Here is a 15,340-nt window from a genome sequence, read left to right on the forward strand (position 1 = left end):
TAAACCTTAACAAAGATTTCACATCATTGATTCTTCATATATTACAATATCCATGAATATTTATTTATTTAGCATTTTTATAGTTTACGTTTGTCTCCAGAAATAAATATTAAAAAGACTTTAATTCTTTTCATTATGGAATTTTGCTAGACTGCGATTAGATTGACTTTCTTTTTAATAAAAAGTTTCATCTCAGTTCTATAACACGAGAACCTAATCTGCGTCAAAATTAATGAAATAAAAAATATTGTTACAGGCGGTACATGTTTTATATATATGTATTCGTATTCGCGCCATTTGAAATTCGCCTTCGTTGCCGATAATTATGTTCGCACGAAACTGTATTGGTTTACGAGCAATCGAATTTTCTACGATATTTCGCAGTTTGCTTTATGGGACAGAAGTGTCCATCTAATCGTGAACGATATCGCCTAAAGTCGACTTATGCGGCCAACGTCGACTGACTAAGATAGATGCTTTCCCCTTCGTTGCCCTAATTATGAACTCCAAACCATTTGGTAAATACAGAAACTCGTTGTTTGTTCCGCTTCGAAACGTTATTTAACCTATCGTATAGTTCATCGGTTCTACGAGGAGATCCAATTACTAAAAACGGAATAACGTTGGATGAGTCGTCTTTCATTTCAATTCTGCGATAGTCTATTTTTCATAGGATTTCTGCATGATAGCGTCGAAAGCACGAAGGCACGGCTTGGACTGCTTTAATCAGCGTAAAAGGATTAATTATCTTCGCGAATTTCGTGAAAAGAAATCGATACGTTTGATCGAAACATATCACCGGTTATTGTATGAACTATAATTGCTTTATACGAATATTGCTTTGTAACTTAAAAACAATAACAAGACCTACCAATGTGGGTTTTACAAAGTTTGTATTATCGTAAGGAATTAAACGGTAACAATCAAAGAAGAGGTTAAGCCGAAGATTCTATGTAAAAGTCGACTCGTGAAAACAGTTTTCACAATAAATACGAGGGTATTGCATTATCGTAAGCTAATGTTGCTGCCTTTCCCACTAACCCAATAGCTTTATCTCGCTTAATTTCTGCCTCGTATAACGTCCGATACCCGATCTCTCCTACGGGGGAAGGGGTAACATAAACACACTCGGTATATTAAAACGCGTGTATAGCGGTATGTATATATTTTCTCGTTGTAGTAGACGATACTTTTACAATTCGTAGAAAAATTGGTAAAATGTTTGCTTAGGCACTCCGGTGTACAAATGGCACATTACATAAAACGTAAAACAACGGTAAATTAAATTGCGCTAATTAAAAGGACTAATAATGCGAGATAATCTAACGATAAGTGCTAACGTGTAACGTAGGGAATGCTATTTACAACGTGTTTGCCCACACGACTATACAACAGAATATTACAATACAATTACGGGATCCCTATGTTCGATCTTCGTTTTAAGATCGGTGACTAGGACACGCGCATTTCATGCACGCCTTCGCTGCTTCCTGGTTAACGTAAACACATTCCTCTAATGTACAACTATACAAGTGGAAAGAAAATGTGATCGATAAACTACGTGAGAATCTTTTATCATAGCCGTTGCTATTCGAATTTTCGCGCTACCCTGTTCGCATCGAAATCTTTCGCTCGAGTTTCTTAATCGACGAACGAACCTTCGCGTTAATTACACGATTCGATCGTGTATCTCGCCTGTACACATTTCGTCGGATAGCGCTTAGAATAGCAATACGGGATTGGACTAGTTTACACTCGGACAGTTACCATCGGACGGTAACGGATTGAAGAAAGAAAAGAAGGTTCTTTACTTATTGTACAGTACGACCAACAGAGGGCCACGTGACCGCATATATGGCAGTCGAATTCCGTAAACTTCGAATCACAGACAATACGCGTTCTACCGACAGAAGAAAGCGCGTTTAATGCATTATTATAATATAAAACCTATCGTCTTAGGACGTACACGTTCGCTACCATCATGCCGACACACGAAATTACATCTATCCGTTTCTCTATCGATCGTTCCGGACGAATAATCTTAGATAACTATTCGATAGTTCGAGTTAAGTTTAAATCGTACGTTGCGCACTCTTCGCGAATGTATAAACTACGCGGCGGTATTCTAAAGAGAACTTTCAAAACGTACAAATACTTCTACCGAGGCTAATTAGAATTGAAATATACAGTTTCAATGGCCAAACCGTTTCTTCGTTCTGCCCGCCTCAACTAGTGTTTCCATTTGTCGGCGTCATAGGGGTGTGTTTCTAGCGTGCGCGCGCTCCGCGAGGTCGCCGACAAACCTCCCCACTCCAACTGTAAGACGAACACCGAAGCGGTGGGAGTGCGCCGTGTAGCAGAAAGCCGATCTACGCGTCGCTATGTGCACTACGTCGCGTCGTAACGGCGCATGCGCAGCCACGGTCGGGGAAGTCGACAATCCCCTCCATTACGCAAGTATCGGAATCAAAAGCGAGCAGTTGTCCACTTCATATTTGATTCGAATTTGAAGGAAGTTCTGAAATGAAATTGCCCCGTTTCAGTGCGTAAACTATTCTGCGAGGCCGGCAAATGGAAACAGTGGCCTCGACCGGCATTCGTCGTTGTTCTACGATCAACTACGCGTTAGCATCAAGCATCAAGGAATCTCTAGCTGCCTGGAAGAGCACATGGAACTTTGGATTCGATCGACGTGAGTAATATTAAAGTTAACACGCGTATGCAGGCACTGGATTTCCACTTCAGGTCAATAAATTATTCTCTAAATAACGACGCGGCGTGTCTTTCAAGAAGAAAACAGAATCCGTCCACGCGAGATTAACGTTCAAGGCACACGACATTTAGGAATCGACGATTCACCGATTTCATCTTCACTACGACTATCTGCTAGGTGGTCCCTAATTAGGAAGGTGTATGGAATAACGTACGTCTCTCGCAATCGTTGTCGATCGTGGTTACTCGATTCATGATTGATTTCTACGTTCGACTATAAAAACGGGTGGCTGCCGCCGAGGCGTTATCCGGCAGCACGACAGAATTTCAAACGTTCCTGCTACTAAAAAAGAAGAAAAAAAAAGAAAGAAAAAAAACTTAACGGACTTATCTCGATATCGATAGGAATGACACTAGTTGCTAGCAAATAATGACGTCTTCGAGTTTCGATAATAATTCTTTCACGACCGTCTCTTTCTGTTCCGGTGAAAATAGGACAAGCTTTATGGCGCACCACGGAATCAGTTCTGTTTCACCGATGCCCGGTAACATAGCTACCACGGATGTACATGCATGGTCGGCATTGCAGATCTCTACGCGATGGCCAGGTTGAGAGTCATCGTGGTTGGTCTGGAGAACGCGGAGGATCTCGTCGGATCGGAGAAATCGAAGCCGCTCGAGGAATTCTGGCTGTCGTTGCTGAAACGGCTTAGGTGTTCCGGATTCGGCGAGATGACGGACGTTCTGATCACCATACGCGACACGCATTCTTGGCTCTTTGTTGAATGATTATCGGCGACGTTTCTGTCCGGTTCGTCGGCCGGCGTTTTCGCCCGACAGGGTCGTTTCAACGGCGCTTCCGGTATCCTGGTGTGTCTGATGATCGCGGAGAATGCCGAAGACGGATTCCTTTGGTCGCGGTTCAGGTCTAGCCGTGGTACTATCACGCTAGTAGGGGATGCGGTGACGCAGGGCGGTGTCGTCGGCAGCCGGTTCAAGGAGGACGGCAACGGCGGACACGATTTCACAGAGGACGTAGTACTACTTTTCTGATCGTTACCGTCCGTTCTTTCCGCGGACGAACGGTGATGGGCACGCATACAGGAAGATTCTTCGTGTTTGTACAGATACGACTTCAGGGCGAACGCTTTTCCGCAACGGCCACACACGTGCGGTTTCGTATTCGAGTGCGTTTGAATGTGGGCACGCAGGTTCGACTTGTCCGCGAACGCTTTGTTGCAAATCGTGCACTTGAACGGCTTCTCACCTACAACAAAAACACAGACAGCGATTATAAAAGTTTGTTTTAAGTTCTAACGTATTTTTAAACAGTAGACTTCAATTCTAACAGTGACATTACTAAAATACTATTGACGGAGATTAAGCATTTGAGTAAAAATAAGATATGAATTGAAGGCGGTATGTTCTTGCAGTCTGATAGCTGGATCTCGGTGATATGTACATAATAAGACGTCTTACCTGTGTGCGTGCGTATGTGGCCCTGCAGCAACCACGGCCTCGAGAAGCACTTGCCGCAGTAATGGCACTTGCACCCCTGATTGTGCGTCCTGACGTGCATGCTGAACGCAGGCATGCTGACGTAGACCTTGTCGCAGTGTGGGCACCGCCTCGCCTTCTTGTCACCGAGGGATCTGTGTGTTTGCCGGTGTCTGGCCAGGTTCGAGGAAGTCGAATACTTCTTTCCGCAATCCGGGCACTCGTGGTCTTCGTTGTCCTCGGACTTCGACGTCTCCGTCGAGGTCGAGGTCGTTCTTCTGCTGTGCGGTATGGCCGACGGTATCGCCGAGGCAGGGTCCAGCTCTGTTTTGTCTAACGAATTGTCCGACACCTGTAGCCGTCGTTCCTCTTGCAGACGATGAGAATGAGCGGACACGTGGATGCCCAGGACCGTGTTCCTCTCCGAGTGGCTCTGCAGGATCTCGCGCTCGGACTCGATCCTCTCGAAGAACAGCCTGGTCCTCTCCCCAAGTGTCTGATCGTCCTCCATCGTCCGCCCGTGGTCTTGGAACTGGAGCTCCTGCTGCTTCGACCGGGGCGCCATGATCCTGTCCGAGAATTGAGCGCACCTGGGCGAGGCCGGCTGCTGATAGATCACATTGCTGGGATGTATCAACGTGCCAGCGGCCGCTGCTAGGCTGACTTCTGCCAATTTCGTCAGATTGTACAGCTCCTCGGGGCACTCCGACGATGTTTCACTGCCGCATTCGCTCGCGCCGTCGGACGTCGGATGACTTCCGCTGTAGTCGGCCAGTCTCACGCCTCTCTCGGGGCTGAAATCTGCGCAAATGACGGGGCCCATTAAACGCGCTACCCGAATCATCGACTAAGTTTTGTAATTTGTCGCGCGAACCGCAGGAAGAAGCGCCGGTCTGTTGCGGGTCCCGCGAAATTTAGAGACGATCAAATTGCGGCACGCGGAATCGTTTGTCATCGTTAGCAAGGTTCCTACGGTCTGACCGAGTCTGGCCCGCGTCCAGAAGATTCTCGTGATCGGACCCGCGGAAATTCCGATCGATACTTCGATCCGATACCCCGGATTGATACAGGCGACCTTTACTTTGCTCGTTGTGTGTGTGGCCGCGCTATAAAAAGATTATAATATTCTCCATGGTGCCGGAGATGTTACCATGAAATCAGCTTCGGTGGACACGATTTTACTCGAAGCGATTTTCGACCAACCACCGAGCACTAGTTCGGGAAGACTGCATTATGAATATACCACGGCTTTGTGCGTTCGCGAAGCTGATTGCACACTTTTAAAAATGTACATTGGCATAAACATCCTAAATCTAATAATAGCTAAAGCAGATGACGATTTAGGTTTCGTTGAACCGCCATGGTGGTCAAGGTTCGAACGAGAAACGTACAAATCCGTGTTCTAATTCTGCGATGCCTTTTTTCCCACCAACGACCGACTTCGCCTTTATCATTCTCACCTGAATCGTATGCGATCTTTTTCTTGGACTAAATAGCGAGGGCATTAGAACAATCGTGAAACGGAGAAAGAGGTAAAGTAATGACGCTCTAATTGACGCTCAGGTTGTCCACAAAAATGGACAATTTGGGAAGAGAAGATACGATTATTCGAGCCTTGCGGTTCGTTTTTATAGTCACGAATTGTCAACGATTATAAAAACGAGTTGCAAGGCTCGAATAATCGTATCTCCTCTTCCCAAATTATCCAATCTAGTGGACAATCTGAGCGTCAGTAAGCAAGACATTATTGTACAGTAATGTCTCTCTAATTGAGGCTCCAATTGTCCATAAAAATCGACAATTTTTAGAAGAGAAGATACGATTATTCGAGCGAGAATTAGAGAGACATTACTGTACAGTAATCTGCACAATCTTAGCGCCAGTTAGGGAGACATTACTGTGCTCTTGCGCGACAGCCGTGACACGCGGAAACTGCTCAACGCCGAGAAAAGTTTCACGTTTACGGGATAGAAACGGTGGACGAGCGAAGCACCTTCGCGAGTCTACCGCCTGCTCCGCTTTTGGGGAGAACGGAAATAGAGCGGCTCTTCCTCTCTCTCTCGCTTCCTCTTGTTGTTCTTTCTCCCTCGGGCCCTCGTATTTTCTGCGTATTTCTGTGTACGCGCGTTCGCCACCGAAATGCTTTGGAGGGGTTCACGGCATCGCGACGGTATGCGCCGCGCGAGAGCTTCGTGACGCATCTAGCGTCTCCTATTCTTGAAACACCGCGCGCGTCGTGCCACCTTAATCACGAAGCAACGACCAGCGTGCGCTCTCTTGGCTCGGAGCTTTCGATCGAGGTCAACGAGATCGACGCGGACGCACCTCGGCGAACCGAATTTTCCCCCGCAAAAGCCCGCCGTCGTTCGCGTTTCCGTGCTCGCGCCGCATTCTTTTGTTACCGCTGACCTTACAGCGCCGCTGCCGCCGCCGCGCCGGTCGCAGAGAAATAACTTGATCGAACGATTAAAATGCACGGTGTCGGGTGGTCTGGTTGTTTCGAGAACATCCGCCTTTCCGCTCGCTGTGTAATAAACCGTCTTTCGGCTGTCCGATACGCGGAACAGCGCTAGCCTGATTTACGACCGGCCGTTCGAAGTGCAAGCATCCCGAGATTTTCGTGTTGCCGTGTAATTTAGGTTCGGCATTTGTTTATAGAACCAGAGCCGCGGACAAATGCTAATCCGCTCGGATCCGACGAGTTCGAGGAGGCGAAGAACGGGCCTCGATACACCTATCCGCACGGTGCTTCGTTCGCGCGCAAGAGATACTACATTTTTCTTCTGTAAAAAACTGTAATTTTCATCTTCTGTAGAAATACGATCGGCCGGCACAACGGTGCCGACGACAAGCAACGTTTGTCCGATTAAAAAGAACGAGATGCGCTCGGACGAGGAGGCAAGCTTGCAAGCGGGACGCGCGACCTCGCTGCCGCGGCATCATTAGGAAAAATCCGATCAGAACGCGGAAGATCGAGAAAGATGCTGGCACGGGCCGCGATCGGCTCGCGAGCATACGACGAAAGCGAACGTACCTCTTCCGGAACCGTCGAACTCCTCGTCGACACCGTTGTACCGGCGATGCGTGATCAGGAAGGCCCGCGGCATTTTCGTATTCCTTGGTCTCTCTCTTTACAGTCCCGAACGGACGATCACACAAACCATACCTCGGTTCCAAATCGGCACTGTCACACACAGGAGATAGATATCACTGGGACGTGTCCGGTGGTGAATTCGATCGGTCACGGCGCAACGACGACGGCACGTGATTCCGAGGAGGATGGAAGAAAAAAAAAAGAGGTGCGTAAATTTCCCGTGTAAATAAATAAAAAGCAGCTCTACGTCTCGCGCGGATGTCGTCGACCGTGTGCCCTGTACCCGTTGCGAATAACACAGGGGTGCGTCCGCCTCGAGGTTTTCGGGCGTAATAGTTGCTCCGACTAAGATTCGGGGCTACATATAGGAGCGCAGCCTCCCTCGCCCTCCGCCGCGACCGCCACCATCTTCTTCTTCTTCTTCGTCGTCGTCGTCTTCTTCTTCTTCAGCTGCCGCGCCGCTGCTGCACGCGCTCGGAAGGGTGTCGCGTCGGCCGCCTCTGTTTGCTCGCCCGGTGGCGAAGCCTCCTGTGACCACCGTGTGCATGTCGCTCTTTCCACAATGTTGTGCGTGCACTTAGTTTAGCCGGGAGTGAGCAACGAGCCTACGCGATTTTAACACTTGCCTCGCCGGAATCCTATTAATAGAGCCACCGAGCTGCATGGAAAAGAGGTACGCGGCGCTATTTTCCTTTAACACTTTCGCTTCGTTCTTTATGACGCTTTTGCCTCGTTCTTTCGGCGCGTGACGGAATTATTCGCTCGGTTATGGAAATTCGTTCGTACACGGATCCGTCGCGTCATTCTAGTTTGCGGTTAGAGTCCGCGGATTACGTACTAACTGTCGAAAAGAAGGCAGTCCAGTCGATGTCGCGCGTCGCTCCGTCCGCGCGTGTATTTTTCAAACACACACGCAATTCCACGAAGACGATGTAAACAACGGTCGGCTTCGCGCGAGTCACTATGAAAGGACACCCGGTTTACGTTACCTACGGTAACGTAACCGAATGCCAAAAAAATCTACTAAAGCCATCGGGACGAGGTTCTCGATTTTATTGGGTTGGGGAATAAGTTCGTAGCGGTTTTATCAAATATATTTTTTGAACTTCGCTATCATTTCCGTGCTGTAGACTCGCCTATGACACCTTCTCCGTATACGTTGCAAATGTCCCTGGCTGCTTCGGCAGCTTTTTGGCCCCGATGAAAAGCGAAGAAAAAAAATGTTGCTTTTTACCTCATGGATATTCCATTTCTAAGCCTCGAAAGTAATAAGAAATTAAATCACTCAAAAAGACGATTAGCACAGTTTTATAGAGCAGAAAGAGCTCTATCGAGTGAATATTATACACTTTGTCGAACAGCAAAAAATCGTTGTAAAATAAAAGAAAATATAAAAACGCTACGAACTTATTCCCCGACCTAATAGAATGAACCGAGACGAACATTATCGTGTCGAATTACCGAACACACATTTATTTGTTCAAGCGTGTGTTGCAACGAAAAACACGTGCAACGTTTGAATAGGTGCGATCCCGGCGTTTTCATAAATCAGATCTCGGTTGTGCATCTAAATTGGTTGATTGTTAATAACGATTCAGTCATCGCTTCGTGTTCGTTCGGCACGAATATATTCTCTCTTATCATCGTGACGCGTCCACGAATTTAATTGGGAAATGGGAATCTAGCCCAGACCTTGCTTAGTAAAATTAGATGGACCTTTTGAGTCAGCCGTTGCTATCCTACTGCTCGAAAGAGTTACGTTATGCCGTTCCTGAAGAATTCCGAAGGAGATAAAACGGGTACAGTAATGTCTCTCTAATTGACACCCAGATTGCGCACAAAAATGAACAATTTGGGAAGAGGAGATACGATTATTCGAGCCTTGCGGTTTATTTTTATAGTTATAAATTGTCCACAATTATAAAAACGAGCCGCAAGGCTCGAATAATCGTATCTTCTCTTCCCAAATTGTCCATTTTTGGGGACAATCTGAGCGTCAGTAAGGGAGACATTACTGCACGCCGTTTCTAATTCCAAGATTCTCTAAATGACTCGTTTCTACTTCGTCCGATATAAATTGTAACAACTTCCCGTGTGCCGTGTCTCCGAACAATTTTTCCGACGAAGATGAATTACACAGTAAAAAGGTAGAGATTTCAGGCTTTAAAATGAGTTTAGTTTCGTTGTTCCACGATTTTTATTCACGAAGTTACAGTATTTTGAATATCGTCGATGTTTCGGAGGTTAGAAATTTTGTGCAAAGTCTGGAACGAGGTTTCCCATCCATGTGTCGCGAATTGTCGAAGGAATCGACGGACAGCTCCCGAAAGTAGACACTTCGGGCTTTAAAATGAGCCGAGTTCCATTGTTGTGCGATATTTTTGCACGAAGTTATAGCTGTTGGAGTATCAACAAATTTTTCAAAAATTTGAGACATCGACGAAAATAATGGACGGCTCGTTTTTATAGTTACCGATTGTCAACAATTATAAAAATGAGTTGCAAGGTTCGAATAATCGTATCTCCTCTTCCCAAATTGTACATTTTAGTGGACAATCTTAGCGTCAGTAAGGGAGACATTACCGTACTAAGCATCGAGCATGGCACAACGTACGTTCGCTTTAGAGAATTAACAACAAAATGAATATCGATTATACTGTTATCGTTAATCTTAAATGATGCTTCTCGATGGTTTTTAATTCTTTCAATTTTACGGCAGACTTTTGGTATAATATTAACGAGCTTCTGGTAACAAATTGCCCTTACACCGTACCTACACCGTGTAATTTCGTAATGTTATGTAATGATAAAAAGTCGAATATTGTTTGTTTCGAATGTATATTCGAATTAATATCGTTTTAATCATTGTTTCCGTTTTACTAAGTAAGTTAACAAAATCCCTGAAGGGATTGAATATTCTTCTGCCTGATATGATCGGTGCCTTTAGGTTAGGTAATATTTGTACGAGCGCGAACGTTTCGAAGAAAATTGGACAACCCGTACGAAATGTGTACGAAATGCATTGGGCAAGAGTAAACGATGAACGGAATTCACATCTGTTGAACGCGAGATTGTAAATGACGGCTCGTAAAGAATAGTCGAGAGCCGGTAATTATTTTGAAAAGCTCCTGTTCTAAGAATGATTCTTTTAATTATTCCCTCCGATCATCCGACCCTTCTCAAGTTCCACAAAGAGGTACTGTAAATGTCCGTATATACTTCAAAGGTGGTTCTCTAAATATAAGAGCGTACACACATCTCGAAGCCGATTCCCGCTCAGGAAGGTCGAAGATTAACAACGAAACTCTCCTTTGCTCTATTAAGCGAAGATCCCCTTTTTTTCAACGATGTTTATAATATCGAACTCTTCCATGCGCATTAGCATCTTCGATTCATTCCATCATTGAAAGCTAAGGAACAAAAATAGGATTTTCAAAAAATATTTTATATAAATTACCAGATCTCAGCAATTGATAGGCGATTTTTCTACTAGAAACATGATCACTAGACTCTATGCAAAATAAAAATTTTGTGCAGCCGTTGCATGAAACAGAAACTGTATAAACATTTGGTTACGTTTTGAATAGTTTTAATGAATTATAATAAGTATTTGATTTTATAATTATTTTAATATAAGAACAATAGTTATAAGTATTATAATATAAGAATAATATTATAATATACAATATCATAGTATAATAATAATATTATAATATACAATATATTATAGTATAATAATAATATATAATAATATAATATAAGAATAAATAAATATAATATTGTATATTATAATATAAGAATAAGAAAATAATCAAATCATTAAATTTATGTAAGAGTATCAGTGTTTTGTGTCCCCATCCGCACATTTTTGTGACAAATACATAAAATCCACGGTTCAAAGATCACAATCGAATTAATTTCTTCAAAAAAGTCCCGCAAAGGTGCCTCAATAGTAAAATGAAAAATTCGAAATCGATCATTATAAAAATTAAATTAAATACTCTATAAAATTTCGCAGTCTGCTATTCGTCAAAGACATTATTTTTCATTCTGTGTGTGTGTAGCAAATGAATGAAGCAAAAGGATGAGATACACACAAACAAATTCAGAGGCATAGGTCAAGTCCGGCGTTCTTCAGAGCTGGAAAATGATTTCAAGTTTCTCTTCTTGGCCGATGCATGCAGGAAAGCCTTGCGAAGATTTATTTTTTCTTCGACGCGAGTCGAAATACGTGGAAGAAGATCCAGAACAGCTCGATACGCGGTTGCGATCTCGTCGTCGTCGTCGTCGTTGTCGTCCGTGACCTCTGATTCACATTTTACATTGCCTTTCAAATATTTTCCACAAAAATACGTAAAGTATCTACCATCGGAGCTTAAGTGTCCGTCGTAAATGTATTACGATCAACTTTCGAGTAACTCGTATCAAATAAAAATATCTCTCTTTTCTTTTTCTTTTTTTGTAAACAGTTCCGCGAGAGATACAACAGTTGCTTTGAAAAAACGTTCGTGCACGTTTTTTCGCACGCTCCACGCTGGACTCGGAAATCCGTTTGTCGTGTCTAAAATTATTTTAGCGTTATTACGAGGGTTTAAGGTAATAGTATAGTACGCCATCGAATTTGTCTCGGCCGCAGTTAGAATATTATGAAGTCAGCAATATTGTTTATAAATACATAAATATATACAAATATAAATAATTTATATATACAATAATTTATAAATACCAAAATTATGCTATTTTTGGAAAATGAGGTGTTCCTAAGGTGATTTGAAGCAACTTTTTCCTTAGCGAAAATGTTCTACGAGGCTTCGTTTACGAGTTATTAACGAAAAACAGCGACTAATGAGACGTGATCTCGCACAACGCTAAGCGGCCGAGCCAATGAGCGGAACTGGGTTCCGCGCGCTCGTTGGCTGGGCCGCCTCGCGGCAACCGAGCTCGCCTCTCATTGGTCAGCGCTTTTCGTTAATAACTCGTTAACGATGCCTCGGAAAAAATCTTTGTAAAAGAAAAAGTTGCTTCGAATGACCTCATCTCTAATTTTCCGGAAGTACCATAATTTTGGGACACCCTGTATATATCAATATTAAATAAATCTAAATGACTTCAATTATTTATATTAAAAATGTTTCTGAGATTTAATATTTTCTAAAAAATAAATACATATGAGAATATAGCACACATTCGCACTTCAACATTCTGCGAGGAATAATTAAGCTGTTCAATTGGGGAAAAAAAAAAAAAAATTCCAATCTTATAGTTTTGCACCATTTGATATTCTTCTTTCATTTGTTTCGAGAGGGAATATTTTTCAGCCGCGCACTGAAAACTATGAAATTCGAAATAATAATAATAATAATATCCTGAATTTCGAGGATTCAAAGAGTCCTTATTTGGGGGAAAAAGAGCAGTTCGTGCAAACATGGAGGCGTAAGAATGGTATTTTGGCCGTAAATCACCGTTTTCCAGGCCAGCGTGCGCCGTCGGGGGTTCCTTTTTTTCTTCCGTTACATCGGCAACGGTAACATCGTTTCCGAGTAATACACGCTATCACTGGCCGCATATTGCGCCGATTAATCACGTTTGTCAACGGAGCAAAACAAACCGAAAACGAAAACAGAAGCGCCGCAACGATATCCACCAGTCGCGAACGAAGGGACGAGCCATTCTATTTCGGTGCGAAGCCACCGTCGGTGGACAGATTTTGTGGGATCGACGGCACGCGTCCGATGTTCATTAACTGCCAGTGAACCGAAAAACTCCCGTCCGCGGCTGCCACCGGCCGTTCACGGCATGAAAAAAGCAAGATGACGGCGGAACGTTCGTCGCGACGAGAGAGAGAGAGAGAGAGAGAGAGAGAGAGAGAGAGAAAGAGAGAGAGAGAGGAGTTCTGCTCGCGAACAGACCGAAACTTCCTCGAAATTCTGATTCGCCTGGATCACGGATGTTCCGAGACGCTAGACGACGAGCAAGCTCGCGTGGGATTTCAACGCGACGCGTCTCATCGTTACGAATAATGAGAAAGTTCGCGCAAATCGGTTCGAGGTTAGGAAAGCTGTCGCGTTGCTCGTCTATTTACATTCGAAGATGAAATTGATGCGAGCGATTTTAACACGGCCACCTCGACTAACGCAACGTGACTAATAACAAGGCGACGGATATTTATGCAGAATGGAAATTGTTGTGCGTCGATTGCAAGATACAGGAGTTGCATAAAACTTTTTCTCTTTCTTTAACGATTTTGACAGTATCACATGACGTATTGGTATTCGTAAAATTTTTTGTTCTTTCCACTGTCTAAAGTATTAGTTAATTCTGTAATAAATGCATAAAATAATCAATAAATAATTATAGAAATAATTATGAGACATATAATAAATACGTGAGAAGTGCATAAAATAATTAATAAATAAGTATAGAAATAATTATGAAACATGTAATAAATACATGATAAGTGTATAAAATAATTAATGAATAATTACAAAAATAATTATGAAACATTATACTTTGCTTTTAATAATATCTAGCACTAGCCATATAACCTTTACAAAAATTTTCTCCGAGGCACCGTTAACGAGACATTAACGAAAAACTGTGACCAATAAGAGGCGAGCTTAGCTGGCGCGAGGTGACCGAGCCAATGAGCGGAACTGGGCTTCGTGCGATGGTTGGCTGGGCCGCCTCACGTCAGCCGTACTCGATTCTTATTGGTCACTGTTTTTCGTTAATAACTCGTTAACGATGAAAATTTTGGAGAAAATTTTTGTAAAGGAAAAAGTTGCTTCGAATGACCCGAGGAACCCGCCACTTTCGGATTGCGAGACATTTTTGGAACACCCTGTATTGCGCGTACACACGCGTCCGCGTCGATTCTCTCGGTCTCCGTCGAGAGACAGTGTCAGCTCGACCGACACCTTCGTCGCGTTCGATGTCGCGCAATCTCGGTCTCGTTAGAGAGAATCGCTTTGCACGCAACCCTGTGGGAACGTCACGAGCGCCTCGTTGACAACAAGTGCGTCAATTGTAGGCTGTAAATTTATCGCTCGTCGTCGGTGCCAATGGGCGCGAGGGGGCACTCTTTCCCCTCCCGAGAAAAAAAAGACCGGGGGAGAGGTAATGGAAACCGAGGTTTTCTGGGCAAGTGCAGCGTGAACCGCGTCGCTCGTGCAAACAGAGACTATGCAGGCAGAGCGGGCTTTTTGGTCGGCGATTGAATGAATGCCACGCGGGTTAGTCAGCGTCGCGGTGCTAAATTCGGCGGACGCCTGGCGTCGCTCCAGAAGAACCACCCAGCGCACCAACCTGCTTCTATCCTGTAGCCACCAATGGAACAACGGGACCGACGCCGTTTTCGTATCCGTCTTGACACCTTCTCGCCCGTTCCACGTCGATGTCTCCCGTTCCTTAAGCTGCCCCGACGAAATTCTACCCAAACTCGATTTATTTCAATCGGAGAATCACCGTGGTAGCAGCCGGACGGCTCCGCTTTCGGATAACCCGAGACACCTAACAAGAAGCAATTGTAAAATCAACCGTCGCCTCGAGACCGCTATCGATTTTTGCTCAGCTGTAACTCGCGCCGGCGAGCTTTCACGTCGAATGGCGAATCCACGATTTTCTTGATTTTTTCTCCTTTCATTTTTCGCTCATTTTGAGGCTAGAACTGCTGAGCCCCGAACGCACATTGTTTTATAACCAGACCGCGGACTTTGTGCATTTATTATCGACCGTGTAAAATATTAAACAGTGAGAATATACGCTTTTTGGTAATATTAAACAAACGCTGGGTCGATCAGAAAGTTCTTAGCGTACTAGGACCGGTAAAAGTGTTTCGTATAGGAGTTTCTCTTTTTATATCGGTAATCGAATTTCGGTAAATTTAAGGTTAGATTCACGTAGCATTAAAAGCAGCTGTTTTATGTTAGTTCGACGCGCGTTGCTGTGCATATAAACAGTACATATGCGTATTTAGGAAGAAAGAGATAACGTGAAATTGCATAATACATAAGTGAGAATAGTGCAACAATTGAACAT

At 44.1% G+C, this 15,340-nt stretch overlaps 1 protein-coding gene and 1 long non-coding RNA gene across 2 annotated transcripts; one reads left to right on the plus strand and one right to left on the minus strand.

The window, feature by feature from the left end:
* Positions 1-1,136: 1,136 nt before the first annotated feature.
* LOC117223618 (uncharacterized) lies at positions 1,137-7,382 on the minus strand. Its single transcript, XM_033475987.2, has 3 exons — positions 7,244-7,382; positions 4,192-5,010; positions 1,137-3,979 (listed from the first exon to the last, which is right to left on the minus strand). The coding sequence occupies exons 1-3, from the start codon at positions 7,314-7,316 to the stop codon at positions 3,306-3,308; spliced, it is 1,566 nt and encodes a 521-aa protein (XP_033331878.1). The 5' UTR covers positions 7,317-7,382; the 3' UTR covers positions 1,137-3,305.
* On the plus strand, positions 4,357-8,463 carry LOC117223619 (uncharacterized). Its single transcript, XR_013032768.1, has 3 exons — positions 4,357-4,497; positions 4,586-7,004; positions 7,347-8,463. It is a non-coding gene; the product is annotated as an uncharacterized LOC117223619 (long non-coding RNA).
* The last annotated feature ends 6,877 nt before the right edge of the window (positions 8,464-15,340 follow it).

Source organism: Megalopta genalis, chromosome 1 (genome assembly GCF_051020955.1).
Source record: "Megalopta genalis isolate 19385.01 chromosome 1, iyMegGena1_principal, whole genome shotgun sequence".
NCBI classification, from domain to species: domain Eukaryota; kingdom Metazoa; phylum Arthropoda; class Insecta; order Hymenoptera; family Halictidae; genus Megalopta; species Megalopta genalis.

Excerpts from the sequence above, each read along its gene's own strand:
- LOC117223618 (XM_033475987.2), bottom strand. The coding sequence starts at position 7,316 with ATGCCGCGGGCCTTCCTGATCACGCATCGCCGGTACAACGGTGTCGAC. Across the intron at positions 5,011-7,243 it reads GTTCGACGGTTCCGGAAGAG|ATTTCAGCCCCGAGAGAGGC; the intron begins GTACGTTCGCTT and ends TCATTTGCGCAG. Across the intron at positions 3,980-4,191 it reads CCACATACGCACGCACACAG|GTGAGAAGCCGTTCAAGTGC; the intron begins GTAAGACGTCTT and ends TTTTTGTTGTAG.